This window comes from Aphelocoma coerulescens, chromosome 7 (assembly GCF_041296385.1).
Source record: "Aphelocoma coerulescens isolate FSJ_1873_10779 chromosome 7, UR_Acoe_1.0, whole genome shotgun sequence".
Taxonomy (NCBI): Eukaryota; Metazoa; Chordata; class Aves; order Passeriformes; family Corvidae; genus Aphelocoma; species Aphelocoma coerulescens.
The window spans coordinates 20,691,325-20,713,776 of record NC_091021.1 but is presented as its reverse complement, the minus strand read 5'-3'; the positions used below and the strand labels follow the sequence as shown (position 1 = coordinate 20,713,776).

The window sequence follows — 22,452 nt, the reverse complement described above, 5'->3', positions numbered from 1 at the left end:
TTAAACCAAAGTATCATAATTAATACTGGGCTGTAATTGTAACTTATAACCAAGTCTGAAAAAGGGTACAAAATTAATAGCATTTTTAAGACATAGCCCTTCCCACACAAAATACCCTATTCCTTTCAGCCACATGCTGTCTCCTGATACCCTTGGCACACAAGTATCTCATTCCTCTCAGCACACCCACATTCTGGCCAAGCTCTCCTACCTGTGCTGCAACTGTCCATCACTACTGCTGTGTATTGTAACCTAGCATTGTAACCCAGCCTGGGCACAGAGCTTGTCTCACTGCCACTGTGTCCCTTCTGACTGGGGCGTACAACCTGAGAGTATCGACACACTGGTGAGGAAAGAGCATGGAAATGTCACGGAGCACAAGGACAGCTACTTTCTTCACTCCAGAAATCTTTATCTTGCTATTAGCCTCCAAAAACACTTTCCATAATCATAGCCATGGAAAATCCGCTTCTAACTGTAAAAGCAATTAGAGAATAATTAGAATTAGTTTTAAGCCAATTATGTCCAGTAAAACTGATAAATAAAAGGCAAAAAACCCCACAGTATTGGCTAGGATCCCCTGGACCATCTTTAGGCAAATTTATTTAGGTTTTCCAGTGTATTGGTTGTACCTCCTGGCCTATCTGCTAAAACTACCTACCATATCCAAGACCACCTTTCAAGTTCAATTCAGGAGCAGCTGTGGTTGTTGGGAGGAACAGAGGGGGAAGAGGGGATGGACTGATAGAACAAGATTATGGATGATTGGTGATACCTCAGGAACTTCTTCCAAGAAGTGGGGTTTACTATACTTATGGTAATAAAAACACCTTTAGTCTCTATGGTCTAACCATTTTTTTCAATGCTGACACATCATGCAAAAACTTCCTGTTGCTGTCAAGCAAGAGCTACTGTAAGTCACAGAAGCAGACAGACTGTTAAAAAATGATTGATTTCCACAAGGCATAACCTATTGGACATGTACTGGAAAGAATACTCTTGCAATGAATGACTACTGGTTAGGATGTGAAATACAACCCGTATTTAAGATAAAAATTAGCAGCAGCTCTGAGAAAAGCATAAATTTATTGAAGATGGGTGAAGCACAATTATCCTTGATTGCCAATGATGCACTCATTTTAAAAGTATATTTCCACTGCTGGTTTATTGTTAGTTTCATAAAATCCAAGGTGAACATATATAAATTGCTTACATTTTACTGCAAAAACGGCTTTTACAATTTATTTTACATTATTTTCTTTGTAAGACTTTTATTTGAGGATTCACTAATTTGCATTGCATTTTTTTTCTTTTTTTCAGAAGTTACTGAAAAACACTCTCGAATATAGGATAATCAATTCAGGGGTCAAATTATTCTGCTTCTTCCAGAAACCATGCATAATATCTAAGTCTAAAAGCAGTTAGAAGCTACTTCAGTGAGATCGCATACAAGGGTAGCATTACATTTGTATACAATAATAAAACTGCCTGCAAACAATAAAAAGGAAGTAGTCTAATGAAGCCAGTACATTTTGAAAACCTATGCCATTTACATAATTAAGGGCTCTAGCAGATAAGTTCTGCAAAATCTTGCTGGAGAGATTTATGCAGTCACCAGACCAAGCACCTAGTCACTTTTTTTTTTGATACCATACTCTTTTTCAGGGATGACAGAAATGGACATGCAGTGAACCTTTCAAATTATTCCCTTGCAAAAAAAAGTCCAATTTTGCTACTGCAGCAGTAGCACTATATTGATAACCTAAATTCAGTTGATAAGTCACAGCAGAATTGAAAATCAAATTTCTGAAATACAAATGCCCATGTACATCTGGTTTCCAAGATATCATTTGTTGTTTTTACATATTCTTACATAATGATAAATGAAATTAATAAAATTCCCTCTGACAAAGTTCTATGCACAAAAGGTGTTTAAAAGAGGAACTGCTGTCTTTTTTAGTGATCCTTACACCATCATCACTCTTTCCCTGTCAAAGAAACCATATTCAAGAAATGTCAAAGAAAACTTCTAAGCATCACACACAGTCTGTTGAACAATAAACTGGGCCATACCACATGAATCTGCAGTGCTACAGAAATTTACCTTATGGCATTCTTGAGAACATCTCTCCCAAAATAGCACCTCCTTTTAATCCTCTGGCTCTCTGTACACTCCCTTTGCCCGAAAACCCACATCTCTTTCCTACCAATATCGTGTAACGCATATCCTCTTCTTGATGTCTTGTAACAGGAAACAGAAAGTGAGAGAAATTCACTTTCATCACCACTGAAGAGTCAGCCTGGGAACCATTCTGCCAATTCTCTGGAGCAGTCTAGCGTGAAAAGAGGGAGAGCAATCTTTGAAAAGATGTCATCAGAAAATGGCCACAGCAACAGCTCTGAAGGTTAGCATTACCACATTGACCTGATACCTTGCTTTATGGCAGTGGTCTCCAAACCTTTTTGATGGTCACCTCTACCATTAAAATATTTATGAGTGTGCCCTCCCAATGTTTGTGTATTTACTTATAAATCATGTACCTGTACTACTCTACTAATACAACCTTAGGCAACATACAACAAAATAAAAGTTAAAGCAGGATGGTTAAAAAAAGAAATAATTAAAAAGTGTTTATTCACAAAAAATATTAGATTCCTGCACCCCAAAGGACTGTCTTGCACAGCCCCTGAGTGCACACATTCCACTTTGGAGACCACCGCTTGATGATATCAAAGAGTGGCCATGTCTGTGTTTTGGTTTGTTTTAACAGAGAAAGAATATGCATGATCAAATTTTCTGACTGAAAACCACTTATTGACTTCTGAGTGTCTAGGACTTGACCTTATGTAAAACAACAGATTACCCAAATAAATAGCATTAAAAGACCTGTCCAGTCTGCCAATAAAATTAATAAGCCTTCTACATCATATCAAACAATTACTGATTCCACTCTTTTTTAAATCAGAAAATGTTTAGACTGCATGTTTATCTATTTCAGACTCAAGAATTTAAAAGGGAAAGGGAAATTTCAATGCACAAGAGCTTTTCTAGTTAATGCTGCTAAATTTATTAGGCTCATTGTTCAAACTACAGCCCTGCTCTTTATCAAGTTTAACTTTCAGCCACTGGTTATCTTTCTTCCTTTTTTACCTATGAAATTGAGACCTTTAATACCTGCTAATTTCTTCTTGGAAGGATAATTATACATTATGACCAGATCACCCCATAACCACCTATTCCATTAACTAGATACAGTTACAGTTCTCTCTGTGGTACTATTTTTTGTGCCTCTTCTCTGCATCTTCTCAAGTTTTTCAGGTATCTTTGGTTTCAAGGACTATTTTGGGGATGTTTTTCCCTTCTCCTTTTAGAGTCTTCTAGTAAAAAGCCTTTGTTTTTCTTCTGTAACAAGAAAACAGAATCCTCCATTCCACATCCACTTTGCCATGAAATATGGCACAGCACATTTCAGAAGCATTTTTTGAACCACCAGGAATAAGAATATGATTTATGCAAAAATGCACAGTCAACAATTCAGACTCTTATAAATGAAGCTTTTTCCAAAAATGTGACAGACCCACAGGGGATAATGTTTTTCTATGTTCCTGTGAGAACCATAATATCCCACTTTGCATTCAGTCTTATGAGAAGTAAATTCCCTATAGACTCATTTTAGTTTCAAACCACTGGTGAAAACCCTTAAACTTCTAATAGCTGAAGTCAGGCACTGAAATGTGCAACTCTGCGCTTGAATAAATACTCAGGTCCTGAAAAACATAAGATAATGCTGATCCATAGATTATCTCTGCCATCACCATGAGATTTGAGTTTTCTATAACCAATAACAATGTATGTCAACTTGTTTCAATTTTTCAGCACAAACAATACCCTCAAACCACTAAAGTGCTATAGAAGTTTTTCCTAAATGTCCCAGTTATGCCAAAATCTTGTTTTCCTAGAAGAGGTATTGAGCAACATTTACTGCAAACTCTGTGACTGAGTACCAACTTTTTTTGTCTCCACTAAAAACAATGAAGGCAATGCTCATATTGCTGTTCAACCTACCATGAAAACCTGGAGAAGCCCATACTGGATAGCTAATGTAGGCATACTGTTGGAAAAAAAATGGCAGAAAGCCAGAATTCTCAAGTTCTATTATGCACAGAAGATTTGTCAAGCTTTGTTTACTTTATAGAATTAATGTAACTCACGACTAATAGAAGAATTAAATTCTCTGAAACAGATACTATTGTACAAGTCCCATATCATAAAGGCAAACAGATTTTGTTGGCATACCTCAGCTTGATAAAGATAAGGCTCTTCTTACCAACTAGCTCATTTCAAAACATACATTTATCTCTGAAAGAATCAGAATATATCACAATATATTACACCTTCAGGTTCTCTTGAATGAGCAAAGCTTAGAGCAAAGGTTTAGATCACATAATGTCTCATACCACAACAAAGAGTTTCACATTATGTTATAAACCAACTAGCTTCTTAAGACACAAAATTTTCTGTTTAAAGCTTTTAAAGCTAACAAGAGAATAGTTTCTATTACCTTCACTCCCCAGGTAGTTAATAATATGTATCTATTAAAACGTTTTTTAAAACAGTCCATTAAATTCATTGGCCCCATATCAGCAAGGAATTAAATCACATGTCTAACTTCATGCACACAAGTATTCCCATTGCACTTAATGAAACCATTCACATGCTTATCACTATGTAGAATCCAAAAATTCCTTGTTGAACCAGAGCGATACCAAAAAAATTTTTCAACTCCTAAACATCTTTGAGAATTAAAGCAATGGCTTACAAATTTCATTCTGGTACTAGTCTGTTAGATAATTAATCTGCCTTTAAAAACAAACCGACACTTTTTGGCTGTGGTGGACTATCCCTGTGTTGCCAAAGTGTACATTCAATTTTTCCATGGTTTTGGTTAGCTTTGGTTTAATGTACAGACTTCTTATCTGAAAAACAGCAGTTTTCTGTCCCTTCTGATTTCTACTTTCCTTGAAAAGCTTTTTCTTTTACTTCCAGCTGTCTTTCACTGACTCTTTCACTGCTGCTATTGTTATTTCTTGAACTGTACAATTCTTTTGTCTATCATGATAAGATGAAATATGCAAAATTATTGCATATATATGCAATATATATATTGCATATATATATTGCATATATATATTGCATATATATTGCAAAATATATGCCTATGGGATAGGCATAATAAAAAAGAAAATTATCCTTATGTAAATTATCAGTAGGGTCAGGTGAAAATACTAAGAAACTGAGTATTTTTACACTGAGATCACTCTTTTATGCGTGTCTGCATCTGATTTTCACTGAAGATTAGAATTAATTGTTATATTTGCTTGTTATATCTGAACCTTGAACACCTATGCCAGCTTAACAGTTTTACAGGGAAAAGGCAGAAAGACCAGGTGTGCCTCAGAAATCTTCCCTGTTTCGTGGGTTACTCCTTTCCTGACACCGTGTTCCGTGTCAGATGAACAGTTCTTGAAAAGTTTCATTGACCTAAATTTTTCTCTGCTCTATAAGCTTTAAATTGAAAATAAGATACAGTTGCCAAAAAAATCAATGATATTTCTTTCTACTTTTTCTGCTTTTCTTTCAAGATTTAGAAAAAATGTAGCTGTTTTCCTCTTAGAAAATACAATGTCTGTTTGTACTTACAGTGGAGTCTCGCAAACTTGTAAGAGGACTACCTAAAGAGAGCACTCCCAGGGCTGATAATGCACTGCTGGATTTCCAGGAGACTGTCTCCTTTAAAGAAAGAATGGCTATGTACAAGGCTGCTGTGTCCTTTGCTCATGTAAGATATCAATGCTTTCTCACCTTCCTAGCTCTCCATCTGCTTTGCATAGTGAAATATCCTGCATTCTTTATTTATCCAAGCTGACTGATGAACCATTATGAGGATCAGAATTTGACACCTAAATTAGCAAACCTACTTAGCAAAGGTATTGATGTGTCAGTCTCTGCTGAAAGAGATTTTTCATGCTATAAGCCGTTGGTCACCTGGACAATTCCCTTTAACTCATTAGAAGGACTGGGGGTTTTTTCCACAGTTGCATGAGCTGCATTTATTAGGGCAATAGGCTTGTGACAGATTAACCCAGCAGCTTCTGCATTACAAAAAACATTACTGAACAAAAAAATCATATTCAAAAGCACATTAAGTTTAGACCTCCTGCTGTTCAAACTAAAGAATTTTAAATTGCTGCATTTTAAAATAGTAGCCCTATGAGACAAGGTGTATGAAAAAGTATTGTTTTATAATAAAATTATTAAAAATCGGTGTTATACAAAAGAGTATTTAGGAAAAAGCTTCTTAATTTTGTTTTACATCTCTCTCTACATGTCTATCAATAATGACGCCTTTTCCTGGTCTTAAAATCAAGAGTCAAACACAGCTAGAAGGGAAAAAGGGATTTTACCTTGGTGTTTATTTTAAGGATCCTTAGGTGCACACGTCCAGGTCGAATGCACCTCATGCACACCACAGTGCACACCCCCAAGAGATCTAGTATAACATTACAGGTTTTACTAATTAGCATATCTATGAAAAATTCCCCAATGAGAGGCTTGAGTGAGCCCCTGTCCCCAAGGAACCTTCCCCTGGATGGTTCTATCTTAGTTTACAGAATGTGTTCTGGAGAGGACTTTGGGCTCTGGGGCACACTATCCTCTACCTATGAAGTTTCTAAAATGTTTAGTCTCCTAGCTGAACAAACAAGTCCAAGAAGGTAGGCAAAAAGCACTAAGAATACAATAAGAAGTTGTAAAAAGGTATAACAGATACAAAAGAAAAGGCAAAAATCTTCATGGCATTAATAGGGATTAAGTATTTTACTGCAAAGTTTATAATACTGATACCAAGTAGCACATAATGTATTTGGTTAACAGAATTTATAAACTAGTAAAATAGACTGCTTCACCACACACTGAATTATCAGTCAGGAATATCTGAAAACTGTGTCTTCAGATCTCAGCCAGGAAAATCTTCCACAGCTCTGCAGAAATATCAAGGGTTAAAAGGTGTGATTTCACCATATCTTAAAATCCTACCTAGAACTTGCAGCTCAGATCCCTTGTTTAAGGAAACAGAAGGCATCATGTTGGTTTGCTCTAGTGTGACAATGACAATGGTCTTTGTTTACACTAAACTTTCAGCACACGGAAAGAACACCTTTTTCTCTCAGTAAACTAGGCCAGAGTAATTTCTGTAAATCATAGACCATATCTGGCAAAAGAAGGACTACAACTCAGCCAATATCTTCATCCATATGCAAGTACAGCTGTAGAAGGATTCCCAGTCTTACCCGCACTTTAGTCTTGGGAAAAATGGTCTGCATCACGTGAAGGGACCTTCTGGGTGCCTGTATAGTCCAGAAACCGCATACTGAAAATAGCCACCAGAGTCCAGGTGTCTTCCAGCCATCAAATTCCCGCCTGCTGACTTCCTTATTTCCAGGCTGCTTGGTGTGTATTTGGAGCAGATTCCTGCATTTCACCTGGCTGAGAAGGTCCCAATTCCCTAGTCCAGCAATTGGAAACTTTGCAGAAGTTAGGACTCTCTCTCTCTCACAAAGAAAAGAGCTGCATGGAGCCTGGCCCAACCTAACTGTGTTGAGCACATAGAGCTATTTCATTTACACTCAGAAACTCCTTGCAATTTCTTGATGAAATGGATGGTTGACTGAAAAAGGAACTTTATATCTGGTTCCATTAAAGGGAATTAATACATTTTATTAGAGGACCCATAACTGCATTTACCCACTCAAAATATCTCCAAATGGCTGTTAATGTGTGCCTAAAATGTTCATTCACTAAAATAATTACTTTCCACATTCACATATCCATGTACAGATATAATCAAGCTGCCTTCACCACAGGGAGAAAAACCCTGCTTTTTTATTATCTGCTTACTTACTCATAAATAAATATTAAATCTAACTTTACTTAGTAGCTTCATTACAAAAGTATTTCTAATTTTTAGGTGGGTTTTTTTCTGCATAGTGATTAATAAATTGAAATGCTGAAAGCTTTGTCCAATACCATCTAAAAAGTAACATATAAGGCACAGAACTAGAACAGGAAGCCTGAGGGTAAGTGCCCTCTTGTGATCTTTGTTGCTGTTGTTGGTGAAGACAGGTCATCTCACAAAGGCCTGCTTGAAGCTCTCTGCATGTTTTTCAACAATACCTGTTGGAAACACAGAGAGGATGAGGTGGCAACTCTGAATGCCAAAGAATTCAGAAGAGACAAGTAGAAGAGGGAACAGCAGAAGGATGGTTCTGGAAAGTGGTTGTTACTGAAAATCAAACAGATGGGACTTACTTCTTTTGGTGCTCAAGATTCAGGCCAAGCATCCCTTTAAGTTGTCTAAATCATAAAGTATGGCTCTTGTGCAGTGGTCTATGAACTTGCCAAAAATAGTATTTATGATTGTCTGAGTCATTCCTGCATACTGTCATTAACTAATTTTAAAAACAAATTTAACTCACAGAAGTATGATTTTAGTGCAAATAGAAAACAACCGGCCTTATTTTGTCACTCTAGAGTTCACAGAAAACCAAATTCTGTACCGTGCCTGGTGGCCTGGCAGCAGTGAGGAAACAATTTGAGAAAGTACAAAGGATGTCTCCAAAAAAGACCTTTGTTCAGTACCAACACCAGCACCAGCACAGATCTCTACAGGTAACAACAGCATTTTAATACTAACAAATTAGGTCTGCCCTGCTAGATAACTTGAGGAAAAAACATGATTACTTGCTTTACTGAAGAGTTTTCATTATGACTGAGACAACATTTCTCTAATGTTCATACTCACAGAATTTTATGTTTGAGATGTACCACGGGATTCATGTATTTTTTATGCAGATGAACACTCAGTATAGACTAGACTCAACTAGACTTAGATTGAATAAAGTAGATTATTACTATAGCAGTATTTTACACTGAACCCTGTCTATAAGACCGTGATTTATACATTATCATGTGTCATGGTGATACTTTGCATTTATGGCACTTGATGTTAAGTCATTCTCTTTCAAAAGGAGTTTCCTGTTTCCATTGAATTAAATCTAATAAATTCCCTGAAACAGATCAAAAATTGCCCAGAAGAATGCAGACATTACATAAAAGTAGAACAAAGCAGCAGCTAAGTGTTACTTCACATAAAAGACCTTTACATTTCATTGCTTTATTAGCATATACCATGAAAAACTGTAGGACATAATGATTTTGGACTATGTGAAATCCCCTACAATAAAATACTGTACAATCTGTCCTGTGCACTCTGAAAACAAGTAAATTTCTTTACCATCTTGCACTTCTTGGAGAGATTTTTAAGCATTATTGTTCTCCCAGCTTTGTAGAAAAAGACGCATTAACATTTTGCCATAGGTTTATTTTAATGTTAAATAAGTATCATCACATCTACCACTCACCTCGCATTTCTTATACATTAATACCTACATCAACAATCTGCTTGGACAAAGAGCAAAACTCCAGCTTGTAGGGAAGAGGACACAGTTTGTTGTGGGGGTATTAATGCATCTTTAACTAAGCAGAAAAATCCCATAGTGGGACACTGGTGCATAATCTGTGGTAATAGGAAGTGGTGTTACGCACGTACTTTTCTGATGACGTGTTTTCTGGATGAAGGAATGCAGAACCCTGTACAGAAATTATGTGACTTTTCTCTTACATGGAACCCAGTAATCTCATTTCTGTGATGCATTTTTGCTGGATATCTAGCTCTCCACAAAGCCACTATAATGGTTCCATTTTGTCAGTCAAGATGTGACCTCAAAGCATACTTATCCATGTATTTTTCCTCTGTGGCTTGTCAAGGAGGCTCTCTCAAATCATCAGCAGAAATAGCCACATTCATCGAAAAATGAAATCGCTCAGACCATATGGAACCATCTTTAAATTTAGGTTAAATAACTTACTGCAAGACCACAAAATCCCATTTCTATATAACATAACTGCACTTTCATGGAAAATGGGATTATACTCTTAAGTAGTTGAAAGATTATTCAAGGTTACTGAGTCCATCCTGGGCCAAATCAGAGAAAACACCTAGCTTGAAGACAGATCTCCAGATCTGGGTAAATCCAAACTATTAATCCAAGATAAAACAAGAAAGCAATTAAATTTTTAAACATTAATCTAAATACCTGAAGATATTAGTACATATTCAATTACTGTATAAGAGTTCATGACTTTTCATTCAAAATATTGTCATCAAATATGCAAATAATCACTAATCATCTTCCAGTTTTTCAGGCAGCAGGCATCACTCATAGCTCTCTACCTTGTAATGGAGATTGTTTCTTTGTAATAGGTGCCATAATACCAGTAGAATGCACTAAACCTGTGGCCAGAATGGCAAGCAGCAATGAACACTGATCACAGACTTGTGCTGTGCTCATAAACTCAACCAGAGTCTGATTAGAGACCTGGTCTGTGTTCTGACCACTGGTACCATGAGCACCTTCTAGCATCAGCCACCAAGCTGAGAAGAGGCCACAAGCTTTGGTGTTGCACCTGTTCAGGTGCCAGCCTGGAGTGCTCTGTTACCCCAGCTCAGCTACCTGACTGCTCAGGCAAAGCCTCGGTGCCCAGTGTCAGAAACAAGCCATTGCTGGCAGGTGAGCTGAACCTCCTACAGAGCAAAGAGGAGTGAAATACAGCAAAAACATCTGATATTCACTCAACCACACAGTACAGCGTGTCAGAACTGACATGGGTATAGTTTACCCCTCCTTCACGGAGGGCCACTCCAGAGGAATTTTCTGAGATGTCTGCTGTAGCAATTGCCAATTCTCCAGCAATTGCAGACAATAAGATTGAATAATGCGACAATGTCAGTGAATGGTGAAAACCTTACGTTTTTATGAAAATCTTTCATATAGTGCCCAAGATACCCTAAGTATATACATACAAGTAAGCAAGGCTGACAAATCACAGGGATGAAGTTCAGATAAGTGAAGTTCTCATAAGAAATTTCTGCAAGACTCTCACAGTGCTGATGTGCAGTGAGACTGTGCTAAGAACATAAATAGGTAAAAAAGAATTGCTTTGAGGAAGAAATTAAGATCCATGTCAAATAGTCATTCCATTGTCACTAACTTTGTAACCAAAGATTTAGGCTCACAATTTACTTCCACTGCTGCTTGCAAGTTTGTACATACTGTTCATTTAAAACAGAAAGTTCTAAATCTGCCAAACATAAACAATATTACATTAGCCTACTTCTGAGAGATTATATGGTGACCATAATGTACAGTTCAGCTTAACAGTTTAGTTGCATCAATTTTGAGATAGTAAAAGTCTTTCGTGTGCTTGGATGAACCTCTGAGCCATTTGATCCCCTTGAAATACATGCTTACATATATAGAGAACTGTATACATGTTTTATGTGTATATACATATAATGTAGTGCATATATTCTGAGCTGAAAAACAATTCTATTTTTGAAAGGGAAAGTATGATTGTCTGTTATTAGAACAGAAGAAAACTGTAAAAATATCAACACTAAAAAGCAAACCTTTGTCTAAGTTACACAGAATAATTACTGATAATTCAAGTCTTGGCACATGTTTCAGTAAGAATTCTATCTAAATTATTGCAGTATCAAAGCACTTAAGTTGTTGCATGGGCCACTCACATAAAATGTGCATAGCAATTACAGTTCTCTTTAGTATCTTCAGTAACAGAAACTGAATGCCTACATAAAAAAACACTCCTCTAACGAAACGAATACAGACTTATTCTCAGACTTACATGTTTATTTTTAAATAGTATTGTTTTAGGTTAGAATGACTTATTACCCAGAGACACAACAGCACACTACACTCCTGTGTTAAGCACCATACAGATATGCACGGGAAGGCCAGCAGCCCGCACAAAGGGTGACAGGAAACAAGTGTGAGAGACTGGAGGATAAAGGAGTCTGAAAGAAAATTTAAAAATTGTAAGAAACAATTCATGAGCGAGCAGCATGCCAACAATCATCCAGCTGAGAGTGTTTTCTGAAGCTTACTCATGAGATGCCATAAACAAAAAGTAATTGATCCGTTTTATAGAATACACTACAAAGTCCATGGGATCTACAAAACATGCCACAAACCATAATGGGGTAGACTAAATTAATCCTACCTACAGTAATCCAACAGCTGGAAGTTATAGAGGAGGGATGAAACCACAGGCCTTCTAACTCTCCACTTGTTTGGAGTAATAAACAAGCAGCATTTAACACCCTGTTACTGGAATTTCAATTAGCCATTTTGACTGACACACAAAATACGAGATCCTACTTGTCCCTCTTCCTCCCAGCACACCCAGAGCAAGGCTGTGTAATTATATCGTCAAAATCTGGCTCATGATTTTTGGGCTGCATTTGAGATGGCCATAGCTATAGCATTAAATGATTATGATCTTTTGCAATATGGCAACTACTTCACAAGCAGTACCAAAGTTACAGCAATAAAGCAGTAGTGACATTCAGATTAGATTTGCTTCCTGAATACATTAAGTCTAATTATATTTCTTTTTAATACCCCACACCATTCAAAGGACACATAATGACTATCCTGAACATATTTCATGTCTCATGAATGAGCTTTTCCAGTGATGAGAACTGGAATTACATATCTAAAACATGCACATTAGAACAGAAAAGCATATCTTAAATTTAAAAAGCATATATATGCATAAATATATTAAAAAGCATATCCATATGGAATGAAAAGGCATATTAGACATACACCTACACAGTCATTAAACAGAGAATAGATGGAAAAATTTGTACTTCATTCTTTTTAAACCACCTGTTTTCAACCTGGTATGTGGTTAGCTCTACATCTCCTCATATGTTGTGCAGCTCCCTCACAACTGTTATGCACACAGAGCCTGCAAGGGTAAACCAGGACATCCTGTAAAAGCAGGACATGCTGTGACCTGCTCTCCTCAAGGCTCAATGCTCTCTGACAGTTCAGATAGGATTGATTTTGCTACTGGTAATGCACTAAATCATTTACTGGGCCAGCAATAAGAAAATTTATTCTACCTTTTGTTTGTACAATTTTAATTCATCTCATAGCTGAAACAGGTTTTGGCAGCACAGAGGTGGAAAAGAATTCCTAAAGCCCATGGAGGGGATGCTCATTGTTTCTCTGCCATAGATCTAAGAACCCTTGCTGACTATTGCATGGCAGAAATTACAGGCCAGGTAGTAGATGACCCCTATATTGATTCAGCAGAAATATTAATGGAAAGGCAAGTAGTGTAAGCATTCCTTAGTTTGAAGGTGGAATAAATCCCATAAATATATGTTTTTCATGGCAAGACTAAGAGAAAGAACTAAGTTCTTGCCCCACAGTTAGCTGAATTTCAAGTAGTAGCCAGGACCTGAGATGCAGGAAGCTTACAGCTCTATGCTGCACTAGATGTAGAGCAGCAATCTCAGAAACACAGTACTGCCTCCACATTCAAGTTACACTGAACTCTTGGGAAGCTCTTGCTGAAGGGACTGGAAGCTCCTTCATTTGAAAGCCTATTATCAGTAGAAACTAATAGACAAGCTTCCTTCTAATAAAGGAAGAAGAAAATATAATTTGACATGAGTAAAATTATTTGTTAGATGGTTCTGTGTGCATGGGAGAGGAAGCACAGGACTGCTGCCCTAATATCAACCTTTCAGATTTATTTCTGCTAATGACTAAATCTCAAAGTACCCCATAGACACAGGTAATATGATGTAACACAGGTTCTGTGGCAGGCTTCAAATAAGAAAACAAATCACTGTCAGAATCTGAAGCCAAACCAAACACAGATGGACTCAGAAATCAGTTTATATAGACGTATCAGACAGTGCTTCAAACTCCAGAAGATACACTCTATTTATTACTCTGCAGTTGTCAGGCTTGCAGTTACAGTGCTACCCTGTGTATTTTATAGGATCTTTTGGTTACTCTATGGGTCTTTTTCACAATTGCAGTTCAGCATGATTTTTGCTTTGGAAGAATTTTATAAAGCAGCACCTCATACAGACGTATTATTACACTTCCTTTTAAAAAGTTGCATTAAAGTCATGCCGACTGACAGGCAACAAGTTGGAGGCACAGCACAAAAAGCCAGAACAAGTCCTCCTTGTCAACTCTGCCCCCTCCCAGTCCAGTTATGCATTGTATCTATTCATGCAGCTTGCCATATGTGCTGGCCAGTGTCTTGCTGCAGTAACAAAGACTTGACATCTTCTGTGTTATAAAAAAGCCTGTTCCAATGTTGATAGCAACAAATATCAAAGACAATAACAATGGTACTCTGCTGTTAAATGGCCGCTCTAGTTACACCATTTACATTAGAATTAATTTCTGAAAGCCCTTCATGGAAAAAAAAAATCTGATTTATTATTAGCTGTTAATGGGAATTATTTTGGTTTGTCTTGAGGAAACATCAAGTAACAGGCACCACACAGTATCAAGCAGCACCAGAGAAGCTGAGTGCAATGAAATGACCTCCAAAGAAAGTCAAACGGAAGCCTCTCAAACACAAGAGGTAACTATATCATTTAACAATCATCTCATTGGACAATTTCACTGATGCTGATACATACCTGCTTTGCTTCTTCCTCCTTTACCTCTTGATACAGCAAGATCTGGATGTTCTGCTGAGAGCTTACCTCATTAGTCAGTGCATAATAATTTTTAAAGGTGTTTTACTAAGTGTTTTTCAAGTACTATTGTTTTATCATGATAATTTGTAGATTTACATTCATATCTTTCATTGATGCAACATTTTAATAGCATGGTTTCAGAAGTATGGAAAATTCTTATGCATTGCACTAAATCATTACTAAAGTGAAGGTTTTGTACACAGGTTTCTCCTCACGAGCAAGTTACTCATGAAATAAAAATGGCTTCTACATTCACTCAGCATGACACAGGTAAGAAGCAGCATGAGAATAAAGGCTCACAAATGAGCAATGGCAAAGGTCTTAACTCCCACAAATGTACTATTCTTAGCATATAAATATGAAAACACATATTACTCCAAATTCTCAGCAAAGCACATTCCTTAACTTCAATGGGACTTAAGAAATTAGTTTAGAATTCACTATGAAGAGATTATTTTTGCATAAGGATGTGGTTTTAAATATGGTCTCAGTTTCTTGAAAGAACTGGGGACTAGACAACTTGTCTGAAAATATAGGCAAACAGTAGTCCATGCATGTACAAAGCTGTGGATGGGTCAGGTTCAGTTTATAGCTGAACTGAATAACCCTGCAGAATATGATTACTGTGTTAAGACACTGCTGCTGCTGCAGTTTAGCCCTTGTACTAGAATTTGTGCATTACATTCTCCCACAGACCTCAGTCACCCTTCAGCCCTCCCACACCACTCAGGTATGGCAAAACAGTAGGTTCTATCATGTCCCTCAACAAATATTCTGTCATTTTCTCTATGGATTTCTTGACTGATCAAGTGATTCTCTAGACTTTACAAGGCTAAACACAATTTTTCTATGATAATAATGTTTTATAATTCACTGATAAAGTTAATTTCATAAAATGCGGGTTGGAGGAAAAAAAATCTTTTTTTATTCTTCTTCCCACTGCAGTAATCAATTCAGCTCAGAACGAAGAGCTCCCAAAGACTGTAACACAGATTTTAAAACAGCAGCTTGAGAAGGCAGCTCAGGAAAAGGCTGTTCACTCTGACAGAGAGATCACAACAGCTGCTAAAGAAGTAAAGGTCTGTATTTATAATAAGAGGGATCTTTCCTTATGCAAATTAGAAGTTAAGACACTGGTCTGTCATGCTGTCTGATTTTCTATTTTGAATAATTACGATTAAAAATGAAACCTATGGAAGTGGTGGGACTATATGGATTTCAAGAACTAAGCACATGTAATGTAATATGAAATACATTAGAAGGCTCCATAAGTACTTACAGTATGTGACAAAAACAATTCAAGGTAAAAACTTCTGCATTTTCTCCTCCTCTGCTGAATAGTCTCCTCTTTCCTTGTTTTGAATCTGTAAGTATGTATAATTTGTCACCACAGACTCTCAGAAGCATGGAAAATACCACTTTTAAAAGAAATGAAAATGAGCATAAGCTACAGCTAAAGTTTGTTATGTTTATAGTGCAAAGTCTTCATTTGTTGCAGCAAAATCTCCAAGACTGCTCAATCATCATTTTGCATTAATTCCACATTTCTTTTCACATATATTCTATGGTGCAAATAGCACAGCTCTTAGCTCAAAAGATTGGTTTTATGCATTCTGAGCAATAGCTGATAGATTGTGTCTTTCCAGATCTTATTATAATCCTATTGCTTGGATGCTTGCAGAACTAGCTTTTTTGCAGAATAGAAAAATTGTTTTCTATATTACTATGCTTAAGAAAAAAGAAAAAAAAAAGAAAGAAAAAACAAAACCACAGACAACCCAACATTTTTGTTCCCTAAAGATGGAAAATACCTACCAGGAAATTACATTGCCATCAATAGTTCATCTGCTACTGCTACAACTTCAGCAGGCAGGCTACAGGAAATTTCTACAACAAGGGAAAAACACAATGGAATTTCTACCTCTGCAATTATTTGCTCTAGATACATGGAAGCACAGGAAAATTTCCCACTACTTATGCAAAAGCACCAATGGAAATGTCAGTATATTCTGAGTCCACTGGATCATCCAGCTCTCCAACAAAGTCCCCTGTGTCCACAGATCTGAACTCACAGCAATTTATGTGAACTAAGATATTTATATAAATGTTTACACCCAATATTAAGAAAACACCTAGAAACATTTTCTAATATTTTATCTCATGGATCTGAAACATGGAATATGATTTTAGATGTGCAGCAGGCTAGAAATGGCTTTGCCTTCATCATTCAGATGTTCACAAGACCAGAAAAATAATGCTTAGAGTGGCATGAAATCCAGAGGCGAGATCCTCTCTCTGAGACATGTCTGTGAGACTCGGCCTTTTGTTCCATTTAAAGATGATCCTCCAGACCCAGATAAAGCTAGAAGTACAGCAGAGAAGGAACCATTCCAGGAGGAAATGTTAAAATACACAGCCTGAATGTTTCAAACCCAGCCCTTTGACGTGCTGCATGCACATGCTCCCGGCTCTGCAGGAACTATGGACAATGTCCTTGCATTAGGTAGAGGCATTGGTGCAGGCACGTGGATGTTTGAAATGCAGCCACTGGACTATACAAATAAAAATCACCCCAGTGAGGAACAAGCATCAGCTGAAACACGCATCTAAGAAGTTTCTAATGGTGCTGTAAGACTGAGGTACATGCTGGAAACACAGAACCTGGACAAACTTGAGCAGCTCAACCCAGTGATTTCCCTTAACTTGTTGCAGACAAGGCCTGAGCTGAAGGAGAAGCTCAGCTCTTCACAGAGGTGTGAAGTATAATACATTTTGAACCCCAACCATTGTCTGTTACCAGAGAGAGTTTCAAAGACTGGAGAACGAAGCTGTCCATGGACAAGACACTGAAAAGAGGCATTACACAATAACACACCAGACGAATGCAGCTTTTACCTGTGACCAAAGATATGGTGGAAATAAAAGTCCTATGTGTAATCTCAGTGGAGGAAAACATAAGTGGTTCTACACACATGGAAAAATAGCTGAAATACAGCCTTGGCACACACAGGATCCAGAAGAATTAAATCCAGCTGAAATATCCATTAGAAAAATCAGACAAGAAAGATCAAGGTCCCATAAAAGGTGCAGCAGCTCCTGTAACACCAGAGCAAAGCACAATTTCTGATTCTGATTTTGATGGCAATGATACCCAAGTAGTACAAAAATAAGATGTAGGAATTCAAATAGATAGATTTCCATGAAGTCCAGAAGTCTGAGAAGCTGAAGATGCAGGAACTTAGAGAGAGACTGAGAGCTATCCTGAAGAATTATATGCAGCAAAATAAAAAGATACTAAAAATTGATATCACAATTAATATAGCATTACTGTTGTATTTGAAATATATTAACAGGCTAGAAAATGGGCACAGAATGCACCTGGCTTTTCATGCTTAAAATTAACACAACATCCTCTAAACTGAGGAAAAATGTTGCCTGTATAAAACAGCTGAAGACATAAAATAATACTCACATTTTGTGCACATCCATTTTTAGTTTAGTAAAATACAAGATGTGACTTTAGACCAAGTGAACTATGTTTCAGTAGGTTTTCTGTTTGAGTAAAATTACTAAAATGGTTTACAAATTACTATGCAATTAAAAAAAACCCAAAACTGCTATTTCCTACTGGGTGATTAAACCAGTTCATAAAGCCCTAGTCTGAATTTAGGCAACAAAACAAGACGTCAAGGTCCAGGTTCCACATCACAAAGGAGTGGAGCCATTCAGTGTGTCCTTCAAAGAGCTGAAGCCCGTTACTTGTTTCATACTGAACTAAACGTTTTAACTATAAGATGTGAATATATATGTGTATATATATAACTGAATATGAAGTAAACATGGAAAATTAAGCATGACTTCTTTCTCATGGTGCATGTTTTACTTAAAAATTGTATTAAAATAGCACTTAGATTGCAAAGTTATGCATTTGAAACACAGAAAACATTACATATGCTACTGAAAGATGAACATCAGTGTCCTCCTTTTTTGCATCTATTTTGGGCACTGAATATGGATGGGATCCTGCAGGAAGACCAGATGTTGCCATAGCTTTAGCCATTTGATACATGAACCGAATGCTTTTGCTTGAACAGGAGAGAAAACAGCAGAATGGAGCTAAACACTCCTGTACCAGCGTAACTCCTGAGCACAGAGCTCTGCTTTGGGACTCCCAGCACTGTGCACCAAGAGAGGAGTGCTACCTCTGCTCACACTAGGAGCAGAATTAAACATGAGTAGGTTGTGAGCCTGTAAAATGAGGCACTGCCATGTGGTGATCCTACAAAATACTTCATGTGGTGGGTTGACTCTCGCTAACAGCGAAGTCCACACCCACTCCCCCACAGTGGGATGGGAGAAAGAATCAGAAAAGCAAAAGCAAGAGAGCCTGTTGGCAGAGGTAAAGGCAGGTTAGTAGATAAAGCAAAGCTGGGGCATGAGCAAAGCAAAAGAAGGAATTGATGTCTAGTCACTTCCTAGAAAGCAAGGCCTCAACATGCACAGCTGTGACTTGGAAAGACAAACACTCTGAACGTCCTGTCTTCCTCCTCCTTTCCCTCCCTCAGTTTCTATTGCTAAGCATGATGCCATATGCTATGGAATATCCCTCCAGTCAGCTGGAGTCAGCTCTTTTGGTTATGCGCTCTCTCAAGTTCTTGCACACCCCCAGCCTACTTGCTTGGGGTGGGAGGGCAGAGTGGGAGGAAGAAGAGACTTTTGACACTGTGCAAGTATTGTTCAGCAATAGCTAAAACATTGTGTGTTATAAACACTTGAGCCCAAATTCAAAACATTACCACATGGGCTGCTATGAAGAAAATAACTGCATCTCAGACAGTTTCAGTAAAAGCAAGTATGCTAAAAGTGAGTAGAAATACCCAGTTCCAGTAGAATAGGGAGCTCTCTAGAAGTCAAGCCAATGGATTTTGTTTTTAATCTCTTCTATCTGGTAAATATTGATGGCCTTAAATAACAGACCAGCCTTTACCTTACTGATTTTGTAGGACCATTCACATGTGGTGTGTTGACCTGCCTCCTCCAGGCATTTGGAATCTCCCATTCCCCCTCCTCAACAACACAGGGAGAAAAAATAGGATGAAGCAGCTCATGGGACAGTATTACGACAGGGAACAACATAAGGACACTTACCAATTAGTTTTACAGACATGGGAAAAATTAATTGCCAATTAAGATAGATTGTGAGAAACAAACACTACAACACCTCCCCTCCTGCCCTCTTTTTCACACTCTCAGCTTTACTCCTGACTCTTGTCTCTCTCCCACCCCCAGTAGCACAGAGGGGATGGGGCTGGGGTTACTCCATACCAGTTTCTCTCTGCTGCCTTCCTTCTCACCCTTTTCCCTTGCTTCAGCATGGGCTCTCTATATGCCATAGTTCCTTCTGGGAATACCCACCGCCTCCACTGTAGTGTGGATGACTGCTCCTGCATGGTCCTCTCTGCAGGCTGCAGGGAAATACCTGCTCCCCTGGTCTCCTCAACAGGCTGCAGGGGAATTTCTGTTGCAGCACCTCCTCCCCTTGTTCTTCTCTGACCTTGGTGTTCACAGGGCTGTTTCCGACACTTTTTCCCCCTCAGTCCTGGCTGCATGTGCAGCTTTTTGCCCTCTTTGAACACATTTTCCCAGAGACACGAGGAGCATGGCTGAGCAGCCCTGCCGTGCACTGCATCCAGAGCTGGTTGTGCCCAGCACAGGGCAGTCCCTGCCGCTCCTCACAGAGCCACCAAAACTGTGCCACTGACACACAATGCATGATTCAATTTCAAGAAGATGAATATTGGCTCACTACTCATTCTTGGAAGTTTTTTTGGGATAAACTTCCCATAAATTCCCTCTCTGCTTTCTTCTCCTGACTTTCCTTCTGAAGCACAACACTCGCTATCAATTATCCAACTAAGCGAAGTAACCATTCATTGAGATGGTTTTCCAGGAGACGTCACCATTTTTTCCCCCCTCCTAATTACCTTATCTCCTTCCTCTCCTCCCTCTCTACATTCAGAATACTTGTGTACCTAAGAATATAAGAATATTCAGCTGAGTCCTGGTGCTTGGCTCACAAGCTGTCCGTGCGTAGTGAGTGGTAGGCATGTCTGGAACACTGAACTTATGCCTGCCAGGCCTCTCTCTCAGCCGCCTTGGAGTCTAAGCAGAGTCTACATTTGCGACTTTATAATTCATGACTAACAATTCTATGGGAGACTTTTTTTTACTGCTGGTTTATTCTTTTTGCAAGTTCTACATGATATTAAAGATATTTAACTTTCAGCACTTTTCAAAGCCCTTGTTATGGGCACTAGAGAGATGTGGCAACTAAAGCTGTAGCTATAAAATCTACAGCATTTTTTGTCTTGATTTGTGAACTGTTATAAAACCAATACCAGCGGGCAAACCAAGAGACAGAATGCTGAAAGGGGCCAAATTTTCTGCTGATGTCAAGCGGCATTACTATCATCAGTGCAGATATATTCATACAGCAATTATTTGGTCCACCCTTTTTGTATTTGTCTGCTAATACAATTTTCATAGCCATTCAGAGATCAAGACAGAAGAGCAGCAGGCATTCTTCCAAGCCCAACACCATTATTTCCTTCTGCCCCTTACTGGTATGAAGCTTTCTATTCATTTTTTGTACTTTATAGAGAAATAGTTTTCTTTATAATTAAATATGCTTCATAGAGGCAAAAAACTTTATAAGGTACTAATATAAATGAGGCTACCTTAGTATTAAAATTCAACTGAAAAAAGTATCAAGTCTGACAATTCAAATTGTGAAAGTCACAAATAATTACGTCTGTAGCATACTTGGACCATATGAGTGCATGCTCTGGAGGTTACCACAAAAGGGGTAACCCCTAATGAGCATTTGGCATGGCTAAGCAAAACTTCCTCATCAGAATTCAAACATCCATCCCTATTTATCGATCTTCAAATCACATTGTACATACAACGATTATACACACATTATACTCAATTCTACTTGTACTAGAAAACCTTTTATTATCCTACCGCATTTCACTAAATAATTAGTTATTACAAATAAATGGAAGATATTGTACCTGATGAAATGAATAGTCCTTTCAAATGCATGGATTCCTGCAAATGGAAAGGTAAGTAGCTTTTAACTTTCCAAGTATTACTGTTAGCTGAACAAAAATGAAGCCCTACAATAAACAGCTAAGATACCAGTTAACAGAAAACGGAAAATATTCTAACAAAATATATGGACTGATACTGCTCAAATCAAATCATAATGTGGCTTAGACTAACTTGTAACCTTTTAATATGTGGTTGTAGAAACTGCAGATTCAGGAAAATGAAACATGCAAACTCTGTCAACAGAGAGTTTACCCCATGGAATGTCTAGCTGCCGATAAGCAGAATTTTCATAAATCGTGTTTCCGATGTCACCACTGTGGCAGTCAATTAAGGTAAGAAGTAACTGCATGCTCACCCACACAACTCTGCTTTTGAATATAAGTACAGATGGAGAAATTATTTTCAGCTTTAGGATTATTCAGCCTGTAGGATGCTGGGTTGACAGGGTGATATCCCGAGTTCTCCTTTTATTCTGTGCTCCTAACATCTGCATTGTGACATAGAACAAGTCCTTTAAACTCTTATAGAACTGCTCCATCCCAATACTTTCCAAATTCTTTTCCATAGTACTTCCTGCTGACTGTTACAGACCTTCAGGACAGCATGAAACAGAGGCAGT

The 22,452-nt window shown here is 37.8% G+C and overlaps 1 protein-coding gene across 1 annotated transcript in view; it reads left to right on the top strand.

Annotated features, from left to right (window-relative positions):
- Window positions 1-22,452, top strand: part of XIRP2 (xin actin binding repeat containing 2) — a 38,442-nt gene that overhangs the window by 14,109 nt on the left and 1,881 nt on the right. Inside the window, exons 2-7 of the mRNA XM_069021742.1 lie at window positions 2,252-2,405; window positions 5,704-5,840; window positions 8,591-8,728; window positions 14,921-14,987; window positions 15,663-15,796; window positions 22,032-22,165. Of these exons, the coding sequence (XP_068877843.1) occupies window positions 2,252-2,405; window positions 5,704-5,840; window positions 8,591-8,728; window positions 14,921-14,987; window positions 15,663-15,796; window positions 22,032-22,165 (764 nt within the window). The remainder of the gene's footprint in view (window positions 1-2,251; window positions 2,406-5,703; window positions 5,841-8,590; window positions 8,729-14,920; window positions 14,988-15,662; window positions 15,797-22,031; window positions 22,166-22,452) is intronic.